This window comes from Myxine glutinosa, chromosome 2 (genome assembly GCF_964187855.1).
Source record: "Myxine glutinosa chromosome 2, kmMyxGlut1.1, whole genome shotgun sequence".
Lineage (NCBI taxonomy): Eukaryota > Metazoa > Chordata > Myxini > Myxiniformes > Myxinidae > Myxine > Myxine glutinosa.
Genome location: NC_136262.1, coordinates 119,705,186 through 119,721,652, shown reverse-complemented (window position 1 = coordinate 119,721,652; position 16,467 = coordinate 119,705,186). Strand labels below are relative to the sequence as shown.

Here is a 16,467-nt window from a genome sequence, read left to right as displayed (position 1 = left end):
TTCCTTATGCCTAGATACACCCACACACCAGATTAGAAGTTGTACTTCTCTTATTTTTCAAGATATTCCGCTCACAATGTTCAGACATACATGGCGGCGGCCATCTTGGATTTTGACGTGGCAGCCAAATTTTCAATAGCGTTCTTCCTTATGCGAAGATACACCCACATACCAGATTAGAAGTTAGTCGTTCGTTTATTTTTCAAGATATTTCGCTCACAAGGTTCAGACATACAGTAATACCACGGCCTATGTCATTAATTGGTTCCATAAGCCGTGACGTTACTCGTTTTTTGACGTAAACCGGGCGTAATGTCTTAAAAATGCCTTAAAATGAAGACAAACACCATAATTCGTAAAACTAGAGTAAATAACTGGAGGAGGCTGCGGCTTCGCCCTGAATCTTTGCCGCTCCCCGTCGGGAGTTCCTCCGTTGTTTTCTATCGGTCGGGTCTTCTCCTCGAACGGGGTGACCGGCACGGACGTGTCGACCGTGAGCTGGCTTGTGTGCCGAATGGCTCCGCGGCCCGCTTCACCACGGCGTGCTTTACCCAACATGTCTGAGCAGTTTCACTGGTGGTCGTGTCGTGTCGTCTGTGACGAACGAACGAGCTCAGGGCTCCGTGAACCCGGCCGCCCCGGGGATCAACGCTCGCCTCCGAGTCGTAGGCGTGCCCCGTCTTTCCTCGAGCGGCCGAAGTTGCTTGCTTCTTTATTTTTGGACGATGCGATATACGCCAAAACGACGACGTACAGGCAGGCATTTGCAAATCCATGCACATGTGCACATGTGCACATGCACACGTCGATCGGTTCTTTACAAGGATATGCATCAACAACAACTTGCTACTCCCTGCACCACAGATGTCAATTTCCAAACAATTTACCTACTCCCTCTACCTAACTTTAAACTACCCTCCCCGGGTATTCGTGAAGGGGTCCATCCTCCCCCATCCACTCCTTCGCACCATGCACTCCACACCACTCAATCCACACTACTCACTCCACACACCATTTATTCCCACACACCAAGTATTCTCTCCATTTATCCACTTGCACCCCATGCAAGTCAATCACTCAACACCATGACACATGTCCTCAAAACACCACACATACACTTTCTCCGGTCATCCCAGACCATTGCCTCATTTCACCAAGTTCAACGATAAACCATTTTCTCTCACACACACAACCATTCTTGACCAATGCCTCATTTCACCAAGTTCATTCCAAAGATCCTCATTCAATTCCTCATTTGCGCCTAAAGCTCATCCTCATACTCACACACATGATACACCAAGAGCGGCTACAGCTTGAAGTCGCCGGTGCAATTACCCCCAGGCATTAGCGTTAGCCGCTCCTTCGTGACTTTGTGGCTTGGCATGGTCTTCTCCTCCTTCGAGATAAAGGAGATGATGATGTAGGAGTGACGTAAAGTCGCACATAATGACGTTCGCTGAACTGAAATTTACTCTGGAAGAGTGGCGTAAAGTCGGATTTGACGTAGGTCGAAATGGCGTAAAACGGGGTATGACTGTATATATGGTGGCGGCCATCTTGGATTTTGACGTGGCGACCCAATTTTCAATAGCGTTCTTCCTTATGCCTAGATACACCCACACACCAGATTAGACGTTGGTACTTCGCTTATTTTTCAAGATATTCTGCTCAAGGTTCAGACATACATGGCGGCGGCCATCTTGGATTTTGACGTGGCGACCCAATTTTCAATAGCATTCTTCCTTGTGCCTAGATACACCCACACACCAGATTAGAAGTTGGTACTTCGCTTATTTTTCAAGATATTCTGCTCAAGGTTCAGACATACATGGCGGCGGCCATCTCGGATTTTGACGTGGGTTGCACCCACACACCAAATTCGAATTCGGTCCTTCGCTTACGCACGCACGCCTGCACGCATGGACACACGGACGGAGGGGAAAACCATAGTCCCCCTTTCGCTCCGCGGTGCTACGGGGGACAAAAACTGGTGTGTTAAAAGAGCCAAGGCAATTATTCACGATGCATTCCATCCCACACATAATCTTTTTTCATCTACCGCCATCGAGGAAAAGATATAGAGCTGTAACTGTAAGGAGGAAGTGGAAGCGTTCAAAAATGTCATTATATTCCACTGCTATTCATTATATTAATTAAATATAAACTATTGTGATGTATTCTTCACAAGCACATGCCACGACAAATTATATTGTATGTTATCATGGAGTATAGTTGAGAGAGAGGAAGACAAATGATGAATTGCGAAAGATGGGAATAGAGCCTGTGATGGATGCTGTGAAGAGAAACAGGTTGAGATGGTTTGGCCATGTGTTGAGGAAGGATGAAAGTGACTGGTTGAGAAGAATGATGAAAATGAATGTAGAAGGACGTAGAGGACGGGGAAGACCGAGAAAGACTTGGCTAAAGGTGGTGGAAGAAGAAATGTGGGCAAGGGGGTTAACATGGGGAGATGTAGAAAATAGGGCGAAATGGAGAAGATTGTCATGGGGACCGCAAGGTTCCTTAAGGGAAAGGGAAAATGGCCTTAAAATGCCTGTTGTTGTTATCATGCATATAGCAATAAACCATATTCTATTATATTATATCCTTTATCAATGAAAAATGGAGAAACAAATTCACTAAAGCCAAAATCAATAATAATGAAAAATACCACAACTCAATGGAAGACAACAACAACAACAACAACATGCATTTTAAGGCCATTTTCCCTGCTAGAGCGGGGGTTAGCCTCGCTGGAAATGGAAGCAACAATTAAAATAGAAACAACAACGAAAAGACAGAAGCATGACCTGGCAGGCAGGCTGGGGCGAGAAACGCGTTCTGAGGCTTGGCGGCATGCAAGTGCCAAAAGCTCTCCATCAGCTGGGCCACCAGGCCACTCTCGTGCTCCACCCAGGACCTCACGAGCCCTTCCTGGCCACTCTCGCTCGCCTCCATTTCATCTCCCGGTTTGTTTGGACCGAGCCGCACCTTCTCAAATGCTTCGGCCTCAATGCTGGTTCTGGCTGTTCCATCTTTATCTCCCTCGGTCTCGTTTTCTGTGCTTTTTGAAACTGAGAATGATTGTGAAGGGAGAGACCATGGGTAGGGAGAGATAACATGTTGAACTTTCACACTTATTGATGAAATGCACAGGCTGCTCATGGTTGACACAGAGAACAAGCAAAAGCAAAGACGAGAAAGCAGATTACACAATAAAAATAAATGAGAACGACTTCAACATCTTGAAAATGGACAGTGCGAAATGTGCTCGAAAACAATTAAGACCACTCGATAGAGCTTTCAACAGGTGTGCGTTTTGGCAAAAAGATAAGGATTTCAAAATACTGTATCTTTTCAAACTACAAATTACGATTTATAATCACAGTTATAATCACAGTTTCAGGAGGGTCAGTTTCAAGGTGAGACAAACAAACAACGAAATGGCGACATACCATGCTGCTCTGGTTCGGCAAAACGCAGCAGATTGGCAGGACGCGAGACCGCGATTCCTCGCACCGCAACCACCAAACGATGAAAGGTCTCAGGGTCTGGCGATTGCCCCGCAGATTGGGCTAGCTCTAGCGTCAGTATGACATTACGTAGCTGTGCCTTGTCCTGTTTGAGTGAACGAAATAAGGAAGAGTGCAAACGACTAAGTTACTGGAACAAAGGGCCACGAGGTTGTCTTGATGAACAAAGGTTTGTCTCGAGCGCATATTACATCTCGATGCCCCTCAATACATAATACATATCCAGGTTATAACGCTGTCGCTATTGCAATCACTGGAGCTGCCCAAGATGAATCCCATACCCATACCCTGGAAGCTGCACAGAATACTGCCGACGAGCTTATGTGTGAGCTTAACATTTAATGCCATTATCTATACAGCTTAGGCATCATATTTTTGACGTGTCATCCATTTGAGAACGTTGTACTAAGTTAATGTTGTGGAACAGCTCCAATGGGAGCAGTGATCATGAGCGTTTGAGATTGCTGGTACAAATACCTTGTGGTTATGGTAGGCTGTGCGGCTGGTGTACAAACAGGCTAACAGTGCCTTGGTGTGCAGTTGCACGCTACTCGGCGAAGGTAGGAACAGCAGCAATGTCGTCAATTCCAGAGCACCGGCCTTGCTCTTCTCCTGCACGTCACACATACCCCTTGAGTAAAGACAACTGGTTTACTAGATTTGCCCTTATTCCCATCGCCTCCCAACCCTCTTCAACTTCACCACCCTCGTGTTTCTTTTCTTATTTTGCAAACCCCTACGGTGTATACAAAATATCTGGCTCCAAACTTACTACAAATATTTTCAAAGAGTTGACACCATGCCACACAAGGGATAAATATTACATCAACACGAAGAAAAAGACGTAAAATGTCATAGTCACCGTGGTTTTAGTAATTTTGCTGAAAGGAGTTAAAGGACGTCATTCGGTCATCTTTGGTCAGATTACAAAACAAAATCTTCTACATATGTATACTCTCGTGTGTTGTCCTCGTGCCAAGTTTGAATAAAATCGGTGCATGCATGTCGAGACATGGTTGGGGACATATTTAAGCAACAAAATGGCTGCCAGTCAGCCAAATTGGATTTGATCTTTAAAAAAAACAAGACCTTAAGTCGAACAGCAGCGTAGCCGGGCTATTATAAACCACAAACACATTATTAGCTTTTCAAACAGTCGACAATGCTGTTTATAACATTAAACAAAGAAATTTGGAGGAATCCCGACATCCGTGAGGTAAGTTTTACTTCCAGAGCTGAGCGAAGATCTACTGTAATCTATATACCCCACAAGGGTTGGGTTAATAACATGCGATAAAAAAAACCACGGCGAATTCCTTACTTCCGCGGTTGTTAGTACCGTACACCGCTTATTGAATCATGAACCATACACCGCTTCAATCCATTAACTTTGTAGTCACGACATTGGGATTGAAGTGTTATGGTCATATTTAGTATATTAATATTATAACTATTACGAAAACGATTCGACTGAAACGATACACTACTGTATTAAGAAACCTGGGCTTAATTTGTCCGAAACGGCCCGGAGGTGAGGCATAAGCCTAAGGCCTAAACGTACCGCATTGTTGGAAGAGACGCAACGCCGATGCTTTCGATATTTGATGATCATTTTAACAATCGGTTTGTTTGTGTTTCACATTGAATGAAAAACGTCAAGGTAGAGCATGGCGATTGTGATATATGACAGGTTCGACAATATGTTCGGCTTGAACGGTATATAAATCAAAATGGCGGTTTTGGAGGGTCAGCCGCCTTAATGACATCAGACTTGATCACATCACCCTGTCATGTGACCAGATCCTCAGCTCCGATTGGTAAACGTTTGAGGGGACATACAGACGGCCAATCACTTTTCTCCACAAATACATATTCCAACCACAAAAGGACTCCGTGTTACCCGGCAACGGCCGTTGCTAGTATATAATAATTAATAATAATAATAATCTTTAGGAAAATGCTAGGAAAGGGGAAATTTTTCACAGCTATCGCTGAAGCTAGAAGTATGTGAATATGAACTTTGTGAAATTAAGAAGGGATTATCCATATTAATTGGGGATTATCGAAGGGATGTGCATGAGAGAGACGGGTTTCCCTCCCTTCACCATATTATTGGATGTGTCATTCAACAGGAACTTTTTGGTTAGGTGCAATTTTAACCTTCTTTTTGAGGGAACAAAACATAATGAAGGATTCCGTTGCCTTGAACTTATCAAAAGCCGAATCACAATTCGCGTCATATCAATCAACAACAACAACATGCATTTTAAGGCCATTTTCCCTGCTAGAGCAGGGGTTAGCCTTGCGGTCCCCATGACAATCTTCTCCATTTTGCCCTATTTTCTGCATCTCTCCTTGTTAACCCCCTTGCCCGCATTTCTTCTTCCACCATCTTTAGCCAAGTCTTTCTCGGTCTTCCCCGTCCTCTACTTCCTTCACCATTAATTTCCATCACTCTTCTCAACCAGTCACTTTCATCCTTCCTCAACACATGACCAAACCATCTCAACCTGTTCCTCTTCACAGCATCAATCACAGGCAATATTCCCATCATCTTTCGCAATTCATCATTTGTCTTCCTCTCTCTCAACGATACTCCGCACATCCATTGAACCATTCGCATTTCCACCCTTTCCAGCCTTCGTTGCTGCTCTACGTTCATTACCCACGTCTCGCTCGCATAAATCATAACACTTCTCACACATGCAGCATACACCTTTCCCTTCAGCTTCAGCGACGCTCTCCTCCTCATCAGCACCCCACTCAGTTCCCGAAACTTCTTCCATGCACATCTCACTCGAGCCACCGTTGCCGAGTCTGATCCACCTTCTCCATTCAGCACGTCTCCGAGGTAGCAAAATGTTTTCACACCTTCCAGCTTTGCGCCGTCTCCAAGATCAAACTCAACATTTCCTCCATCTGCAGCTCCCTCTGTGCACACCTTACATTTGAATGTAGCTGCCACACTGGTAAATGACCCTCTCTGACCACTACATTTTTGATGAACCCACTCAGCGCACATTGTACATTGAATGGAGTTCACTCCGACACCCTTCCTGCACACAGCACACGGCCACTTCCCAGTTCTTTCCACCTCACCACATGCTTTACCACTTGCCATCACCTTCGTCTTTCCGATATTCACCTTCAGACCTTTTGTCTCCATACATTCCTTCCACTTGTTCATCTTTTCCTTCAGTCCATCCATACTTTCCGCAATCAACACCAGATCATCTGCATACAACAACTCCCACGGTAAACCCTCTTTTATGTTCTGAGCCAGCACCTCCATCACAGCTACAAATAGTAGTGGACTTAGTACCGACCCTGATGCACTCCCACCTTCACCTCAAACTCACCACTGTTCCCGTCCTTCGTCCTTACAGCTGTGCGCGCTCTTTTGTACATTGCCATCACTACTCTGATCAACCATTCCTCCACTCCTAACTTCCTCAATGCCCATGTCAATACTTTGCGTGGAACCCTATCGAATGCTTTCTCCAGATCAACAAACCCAAAAAACAACTTCTTTCTCTTCTCCATGTACTTCTCCTGCAACTGCCTCACAATGAAAAGCGCGCCTGTCGTTCCTCTTCCTGGCATAAATCCAAACTGCATTTCGTCGATCTTCACTTTCTTCCTTATCCTCCTCTCCAACACCCTTTCCAATATCTTCATTCCATGCTCCAATAACTTTATCGCTCGGTACGAGCCACACTCCAGGGTGTCACCTTTCCCCTTGTATAGAGGGACGAGGGTACTCAGTTCCCAAACCACTGGAATGCGGCCTTCTTTCACCACCAGATTACAGATCTCTGTCATTCTCTTCACACCCCAACTTCCTGCTGCCTTCAACATATCTCCCACAACTCCCGTCGGCCCTCCCGCTTTTCCACTCTTCATTGCTTTTATCGCTTCCTCAACTTCCTTCTCAGTTATCTTTTCTGCCGGTCCTAAAACTGGGTTACTCTCTATGTTGCCATCCCATTCATTCTCTGTATTCAACAGCATTTCCAGATATCTTTTCCATCTTCCTTTAATTCCATCTGGGTCGACAACGATTTGTCCCACTTCATCCTTCAAGCAACTCACCCCCATCACATCACACCTCTCTTTCGCTATGTGCTTTGCAATCCTGAATACTGCTTTCTGACCCTCTTCCGAATCCAAGCGTTCTCCGAACATTTTCCTACATGCCTCCTGCACCTTTGCTACCTCTTTCTTTGCAGCCTTCCTGGCTGCCTTACAACTTTCATGCTCTGCTGTTTCTGCTCCCGTACCCTTCCCCTTCTGCCACTCCTTGAACTTCTTCCTCTTCTCCTCAATCCTCTTTCCAACTTCATCATCCCACCACCATGTTTCCGAGTGCCTCGGTGGTCCTTTTGTCCATCCACATACCTCACCAACGGCTCCCAACAGACTAGCTTTCATTGACATCCAACCACTTTCAAGCTCAACCACATCATCCTCTACCCTACTCAGCCTCTCTTTTAATGCCTCCCTTACTGTCACCTCTTTCAACCTCCACACCTTCATTCTCGGTTGGTACTTCACCCGCCGAGCTATCCTCGCTCCTTTCACCCTTATGTCGCAGACAACCAAGTGGTGCTGTGAAACAGCTTCCTACCCCGGGATCACCTTTGTGTCCCGGAGGTGCCCCCTATCTCGCCTACGCACCATCAGGTAGTCAACGGTTGTCGTTGACCCACCTGACGTGTATGTAACAAGCTTATTATCCTCTTTCTGGAACTGAGTATTACAAATCAACAAATCAGCTCCATCAGCAAACTCCAAAATCCTTTCACCTTCTCCATTTCTCACACCATATCCATAACCCCCATGAACTCCCTCAAAACCATCCATACTCCTTCCCACATGTCCATTCAGGTCTCCTCCGACCACAACAACTTCCTCATCTTCTCTATCGCACACCAGAACTTGTCCTTCTCTTCATCGCTTCGACCAACCTGCGGCGCATATCCCGAGATGACGTTCACCAAGAGCTTTCCAATCATCATTTTCACCATCATCAACCTATCACTCACTCTAGTCACACGCACCACACTGTCTACAAACTCCTCAGAAAACAGGACACCAACACCATTCACGCCCTCCGGGCACCCTTGCCACACAAACTTGTATTTCTGTCCCTGCCTACCCTTCACCATTCTCACAGCACTTCCCTTCCATCTCGTCTCCTGCACACAACATATGTCCACTCTTCTTCTGACCAATACTTCCACGACTTCTCCTGATCTCCCTGTCATTGTCCCTACATTCCATGTCCCAAACCTCAGAAACCGATCTCCACTTCGGGCTGCACCCTGCCCATATGTCGTTGTAATTGTCATGGTTCTCTTGTTGAGGCAATGTTTTTATGGCCGGATGCCCTTCCTGACGCCAACCCTCTTAGTCGTCTCTTACGACACGCAGGGACACGGTGTACCTATTCTGACCAGGGTACACACTGGGGAACGTTTAAAACATGGAAATTCTGGGGGGGGGGGGGGGGGGGGGGGAGGGCGGCATGAGCATCACGGCTGCGGTTTAAACATATTCCAACAATATCCAAACAGAACCATGAAAAACAATCTGGGAAAAGTCTCCAAGCGAGAACGTGGATTTGAGAAAGTAGGAGCAGAGGCGGAAGAAAAACGAGATACAGGGGGAATTCTGGGGGGGGGGGGGGGGGGGAGATACATGGAAATTCTGGGGGGGGGGGGAGGGCGGCGTCAGCATCACGGCTGCGGTCATCACAGCTACACATCAAGGCGTGTGTAGCATGTACAAGTCGAGACGAGGAGGAGAGCGAACAAGCACGTGTCCGGGAGGAGAGAAAGAATAATATAGAATTCTTTGTCTATCCGTTTGTCCTGTTTAAAAAAAAAAAAAAACAACGCCGGACAAAGGGTAAGATGCCCGCGAAAGGCAGGGGGGAGAAAAGAAAATCAAAGAAACAAGCAAATGCTATGAAGGAAAGAACTTACACTCACAAAACACCGACGGGGGGAAGGGAGCCCGGAAAGACCAGGCCGCGCACGACGCGCAAATAAAAAACGACCAATCACACACAAATCCGCAACAACCACAAAACCAAAACTAAACAGAAACACACAACAACACACACACAACAAAACAACCAGCGGAAACCCGACAAAGACACGAATGGGAAAACACTCAAACTTCGATGCCGTGGAGAGCTCGAAGAAAGCCTCGTCGCCTAAGGGACCGGAAGTCATATCAATCATTAAAGCCAAATGATGAACACAGGTTGAAAAGGAGGAAACACGTGGAAAGGCCTCCTGTCGGCCTTGATGAAATCGTGCATACCTTTTCATTAGCAGGCATGACAGCGAAGCAATGTTCCAGTGCTTGAAAGCTATTCACCACCAACCTGAATTAGGCCACCACCAGGGAGTCAGCACAGGACATCGGCCGCATTAACACCAGGCATTGACTCTCGGTGCCATTTTGCCAAATAACATACACTGGATATCTCAAGCAGATAATCACAAAACAAACATCTACTTTTGTTCTCAAACATCATATTTTAAGAGTCCTCAAATGGTTATGAGAGAGTCAAATCAGTCCATTAGCTATGGGCAGTGCTATAAAAGTAATAAAAACAGAAACATGCACGAGATATTCAATTTTTTTATATTAGTATGATTAAGGGTATAATATAGTTTAATGGAATAAGCCTGCAGATTAGCAAGAAGCCCGGGAGTGGTGGGGGTGGAATGGTGGTGAAGAACAGATTTGGAGATACAGAGAGAGTCATGGGGTAGAGGAGGAGAAATCTCGGCGTTGGGGCAGATGAAGGTGGGTGCGACGTGGGGGCAGATGAAGGAGGATGCGATGTAGGGGCAGATCAAGGTGTGTGTGGCGATGGGGCAGGTCAAGGCGGATGTCGCGTTGGGGCAGATCTAGGTGCGGCGTTGAGGCAGATCAAGGTGTGTGCGGCTTTGGGGCAGATCAGGGCGTGTGTAGCGTTGGGGCAGATCAAGGGGTGTGTAGCGTGGGGCAGATCTAGGTGCAGCGTTGGGGCAGATCAAGGTGTGTGTGGCGTTGGGGCAGATAAAGGTGTGTGTGGCGTTGGGGCAGATCAAGGTGTGTGTGGCGTTGGGGCAGATCAAGGTGTGTGTGTGTGTGGCGTTGGGGCAGATCAAGGTGTGTGTAGCGTTGGGGCAGATCAAGGCGTGTGTAGCGTTGGGGCAGATCAAGGCATGTGTCGTGTTGGGGCAGATCAAGGTGGGTGCAGCGTTGGGGCAGATCAAGGCGTGTGTAGCGTTGGGGCAGATCAAGGCGGGTGTGGCGTTGGGGCAGATCAAGGTGTGTGCAGCGTTGGGGCAGATCAAGGCACATGTGGCATTGGTGCAGATCTAGGTGCGGTGTTAGGGAGATCAAGGTGTGTGTGGCGTTGGGGCAGATCAAGGTGTGTGTGGCGTTGGGGCAGATCAAGGTGTGTGTGGCGTTGGGGCAGATCAACGCATGTGTCGCGTTGGGGAAGATCAAGTTGGGTGCGGCGTTGGGGCAGATCAAGGCGTGTGTGGCGTTGGGGCAGATCAAGATGTGTGTGTAGCGTTGGGGCAGATCAAGGCGTGTGTGGTGTTGGGGCAGATCAAGGCGTGTGTGGCGTTGGGGCAGATCAAGGCGTGTGTGGCGTTGGGACAGATCAAGGCGTGTGAAGTGTTGGGGCCGATCAAAGCACGTGTAGCGTTGGGGCAGATCAAGGCGTGTGTAGCGTTGGGGCAGATCTAGGTGCGGTGTTGGGGCAGATCAAGGTGTGTGTGGCGTTGGGGCAGATCAAGGTGTGTGTGGCGTTGGGGCAGATCAAGGTGTGTGTGGCGTTGGGGCAGATCAAGGTGTGTGTGGCGTTGGGGCAGATCAAGGTGTGTGTGGCGTTGGGGCAGATCAAGGTGTGTGTGGCGTTGGGGCAGATCAAGGTGTGTGTGGCGTTGGGGCAGATCAAGGTGTGTGTGGCGTTGGGGCAGATCAAGGTGTGTGTGGCGTTGGGGCAGATCAAGGTGTGCGTGGTGTTGGGGCAGATCAAGGCGTGTGTAGCGTTGGGGCAGATCAAGGTGGGTGCGGCGTTGGGGCAGATCAAGGCATGTGTGGCGCGTTGGGGCAGATCAAGGTGGGTGGTGGCATTGGGGCAGATCAAGGCGTGTGTAGCGTTGGGGCAGATCATGGTGTGTGTGGCATTGGGGCAGATCAAGGCGTGTGTGGCGTTGGGGCAGATAAAGATGTGTGTGGCGTTGGGGACAGATCAAGGCGTGTGTAGCATTGGGGCAGATCAAGATGGGTGCGGCGTTGGGGCAGATCAAGGTGGGTGTAGCGTTGGGGCAGATAAAGATGTGTGTGGCGTTGGGGCAGATCAAGATGGGTGCGGTGTTGGGGCAGATCAAGGTGGTTGCGGCGTTGGGGCAGATCAAGGTGGGTGCGGCGTTGGGGCAGATCAAGGTGGGTGCGGCGTTGGGGCAGATCAAGGTGGGTGCGGCGTTGGGGCATGATCAAAACTAAAATATCATTTGGGGGAGGGGAGGCGAGGGGAAGGCATAAGAGGTTAAATCAGGGCCTGCACCAATGGCAGGCTCCACAAAGACTCGTGCATTCACTTTAAGCACGGCTGTCATATCACAATGCTGCAAAATGCGATGCATCAGAACATAGCAATGCAGGAAGGACATAATTCAAGAATAATTTGATGCGCATCACAGCATGAAAAATGTGCAACATTTTCACTGGAACATACGAACCTGTCCAAAAAATTGAGAGGCTCAGCATCCAGGCTTTGAGGGCAGAAAGAAGAAAAACCAGACAAAATGGAAAAAAAAGAGAACATCAGAGAGACATGAAGAGGAGGATGCGAGTGCAGATGAGAAAAGCAGAAAACGAAATAGGAGGGAGAGAAGGAAGGAAACAAGAAAGTGGAGCAAAAGAGCAATGGAATATAACATTCTCAAAAAGAACAAGCAGCAAGCAGCAAAAGCGTCCAGGCCGGTATCAGCGAGAGCGTCCCACACACCAGCACGACACTTGTACATCAAGCATCCAAACGAGCTCATTTCCTGGATGTATATCACATGCAATTACTTACTCTTCTTCACATATCGGTGACTTGTGCACTCAAGAGTTTTGAACGTGTGAGATATGATATTTTCTGTCACACGTGACATGTTTTGACAAATCCGCTGATGTTGTGGCTCCACAAACGGAAATATCATCGTTTTGTTTCATGATTTATATCAACACGAAAGAATTTAGTGACACGACGGATTTTCAAGCCACTGCTCAATCCGGTTTCACATTTTTGTCAATACTAATGTGTGATTGATCCTGGCAACATGGCGACATCATGTGCTTAACTAAACCCAAAGCCACTTGGGTCTTAAGAGTCGTGCTGACTTTCTGAGAGAACCGAGGGGAAAAACTTAATTGTCCGAGTTGGTAAAAGTATCGCTGTTCCATTCCGGGAGGCCTCTTTGGATGCAAATCTGCAGCATAAATGAGCGCAAAATAGCATGGTGGGAATGCCGGTGACATGGCAGGTACATAAGGGAATTGGAATCCTCACAGGCAAAGAGACAGCTAATAGTGAGGGGGGGGGGGGGGGGGGCGATGTACTCTATTTCAAGTTCGAGTGCAGTTCATGTTAATTTTGGCCAACCACTATAAATGTATTCTACGGGGTCCTACTAGTCGCAAAAATGATGTCGCCATTTTTTTCTGTTGATCTTTAGTGACCTTGGCTCAAGGTCAAAGTTCAAACGTCATTACAGTGACCATACTTCATCCAAAGTATATCAACCTGGGGTTCCAAAATGTGGTAAATTTCACAAGGAACATTGGTTATGACATTTGTTTTGTCATTTGAAACACGATAAACGTGGGGGGCGTCATTGGGGGGCGTCATTTCGCCCCCCACGATAAACAAAGAATTGGAGAAAAGCAACAAAGCAGCAGAATACCTGTCAAGACAATATACAAGGTGTAATAATCAACATCTAAACTACCTTACTCCCATATTACCCTCACCTATCCAGGCTGGTTGTCGGGCTGCCAACAGAGCCAGTACCCTCAGGGTCTCCACTTAAGATGCCAACGCCGACTTGTCCATTCACACCCAGTCCCGGACTCCCAGAAACCGCAGCAGCACTCGTTGGACCTGGAAACTCATCTGGAGGATCGTCTGGCCAACCAAATGCCTCCTTAGTCTTGCCGTATATTTTGATGGAATCAATCATGGTTACTCCAGCTGCATCTGCAGAGGGACCGACTGGGAGAGACGATGAAGGGGTAATGTTGCGTTTGAGTTTCAGTTACAAGACAGGGTTGAGGATGTTGAAGGTGAGTTTTTGGGTTTATTTGTAGCAATGTGCACTTGTGAATGTAAATGCCTTCATTTGGAAGTGAAACATAACGATACGGGTTAAAATGCTGCAGAGTCCAAGAATGAGCGAAAAGACATACTGAAAACATTGAATTTCTTGTCAGCCTGAAGGGCCTCGTCTCGAGTGAAAGGCACGTCAAACCAGCGTGGTCGTGCCAGACTCAGTGGCACGGTGCGCCCGAACACCTCGAGGTGAGCTGGAGCGCGCTCCACGCCTTGGGATCCGGCCTGGATACGAAGACCGGTCATTACTGTGCCTTGTGAAGGGTTTGAGACCTCCAGGTTGAAGCCGCCAGGCTGGTAAAAATGATGCCAAGCAAACGGGGACCAGGGATTGGAGGGTCAGAGAATTTGCAACACAGGCAACAAAAAGGAAACAAAGAATGGAACAAATCAGTAACAAAACTGGTTACCTTGGTACTGGCAATGTAAAGGCCAGAGGTGTTGAGGCGATGTTTTAGCTGGGCCACATGGTACACCTGCAATAAATCACCCCCTCCAAATTCCACTTCCCCCAGCTGCTGGTTGTGCTCAAAAAAGTCAATGGGGAATGTGACCTGGTTCATGCTCCGGGATGCTGGAAAAAACCCCAAAAAGGTTAGTGTATGTACAGTTGATATACATTACATGTTGGACATACTGTACACGAGATATGGGATGCCAACAACTTCCACAAAGCAAAGGTGCGCTAAGTAATGGCTGGGAGCGTTAGCGCTCCTTTCACGGGGAAAGCATAGCATTTGAGAGTTACATTTATGCACAGCAGCAAAGTACTAAAAAATAGCATTGCCATCGACTGTGTACAACCGAAACATCTACAGTCCCCCATATTCCAGAAACCAGCTTAGGAGTGCTAAACAGCAGAATTTACACGGCTGATTATGGTGACAATGCAAAGAAGGGTGAGCATTAGGAATAGTCGATTTGTTACCAATAACTGTGGCCTTGCGCTTCCGGACGGGTTTCAAGATGCTGACTATGCCGGTCGGCTGCAAAGCCGGCTGCAGCCAGAAGGATGTATGCTCCGTGCTGCTCGTGTAAATACGCAGGCTCCCATCCTCACACAGGACAATCATTGTGGTTCTCTGCTGCTCCCCGCATGCCGAATGACGTATGGCCACAAGGTCCTGGATCTGGAGTTCAAATACAGTCGGACCTCAGCATCGCGGACCCCGCGTATTCGCGGTTCATAACATGACCTGCTTCTACATCCGCGCTTGGCGGCTTAACACGTTTTTACCTCCCCCACCAAAGGTGGATGGAGGTTATGTTTTCACCCCTGTCTGTTTGTCTGTGAACAAAATATCTCAAAAAGTTATTGATAGATTCGGACGAAATTTGGAAGAGATGTAGTGAATGTAACAAGGACGAAATGATTAGATTTTGGTGACGATCCGGATTCGGATCCGACTAGTAGAATTTTTAAAGTGATTCTTCACCATTGGGAGATAGGGCCAAAAACGATACATAGCAGGATATCTCAAGTTATGGACAGATACGGACGAATCTTGGTGGACCGGTTGGGTGTCCGACAAGGACGAGTCGATTCGATTTTGGTGAAGATCTGAATATGGATTCGGACATGAGAATTAATTAATTTTTTGAAGTGATTCTTCACCATTTGGAGATAGGGCCAAAACGATACATAGCAGGATATCTCAAAAAGTTATGGATGGATTTGGATGTTATGGATGGATAGATGAAAGACCCGGATCCGAATCCAGCTGGTATAATTTTTTTAAAGCGATTCTTCACCATTGAGTGATGTGGCCAACCAGGTATGCTCTCAACTGAGTGCCGTTCTAGTTAAATTATTTATTTATTTTTTACACATCAGGACTGGCCAGCCTGGGAATTCTTCCACAGAAACCTGCTCTGTCCTATCTATGCACAGATAAATCTCATCGCTTCATTTATACGACCCATCCTCCCACTCTTGCGACTCCGAATCCTGTGATGAGGCTGTTGCTTTAAAACAACTTACATTCTCCTTTTGGAAGGCAAATCCAACTGAAGACAACCTCATATCATTCCACAAAGCTCACAACAAGTGTGTCTACTCTCTGGGGAGCCAGAAAACAACACCTGTGTCAAGAATGAACAAGAATGAACAAGAATGAACAATAATCTCAAGAATGAACTTTCAAACTTGTCTCCTTCCTCTGAAACCTGGTGGCGCCTTGTCAAGGTGACGCTTTGTCAAGACATGCACCTGCTACCCTCTTCGTGTTTTGTCCCCCTCAGGTATCTGCAGGACACACACGTGGTCCACCAGCAACCCCTCCCAGTGAAACGGCCAAAATGCAGAAAAACTGCTCATCTCCATAATTTATTCCTCTTCTTTCCCGCCTGTGGAACCACCTTCCAAACTCTCTTCAATCTCATTCTTCCCTCCAGGTCTTCAAGACAGCTGTTCAACCACCTCGTCATCCCCCATCCAAAATCATATTTTCTACACCTGTTAAACCACACCCCACAACTCCCAAAAATTTGCTTCTGTATCCATCTTGTCCATCCTTTGCGTTCTCCCTTGCCCCTCAT

At 47.2% G+C, this 16,467-nt stretch overlaps 1 protein-coding gene across 1 annotated transcript in view; it reads right to left on the bottom strand.

The window, feature by feature from the left end:
• The window catches only part of UBR4 (ubiquitin protein ligase E3 component n-recognin 4), a 203,382-nt gene that overhangs the window by 77,693 nt on the left and 109,222 nt on the right, over nucleotides 1-16,467 (bottom strand). The window contains exons 47-55 of the mRNA XM_078771567.1: nucleotides 14,858-15,059; nucleotides 14,340-14,503; nucleotides 14,007-14,223; nucleotides 13,572-13,812; nucleotides 12,293-12,325; nucleotides 9,864-9,927; nucleotides 4,011-4,145; nucleotides 3,456-3,618; nucleotides 2,811-3,074 (exon numbers count right to left, since the gene is read on the bottom strand). Coding sequence (XP_078627693.1) covers nucleotides 2,811-3,074; nucleotides 3,456-3,618; nucleotides 4,011-4,145; nucleotides 9,864-9,927; nucleotides 12,293-12,325; nucleotides 13,572-13,812; nucleotides 14,007-14,223; nucleotides 14,340-14,503; nucleotides 14,858-15,059 — 1,483 coding nt within the window. The remainder of the gene's footprint in view (nucleotides 1-2,810; nucleotides 3,075-3,455; nucleotides 3,619-4,010; nucleotides 4,146-9,863; nucleotides 9,928-12,292; nucleotides 12,326-13,571; nucleotides 13,813-14,006; nucleotides 14,224-14,339; nucleotides 14,504-14,857; nucleotides 15,060-16,467) is intronic.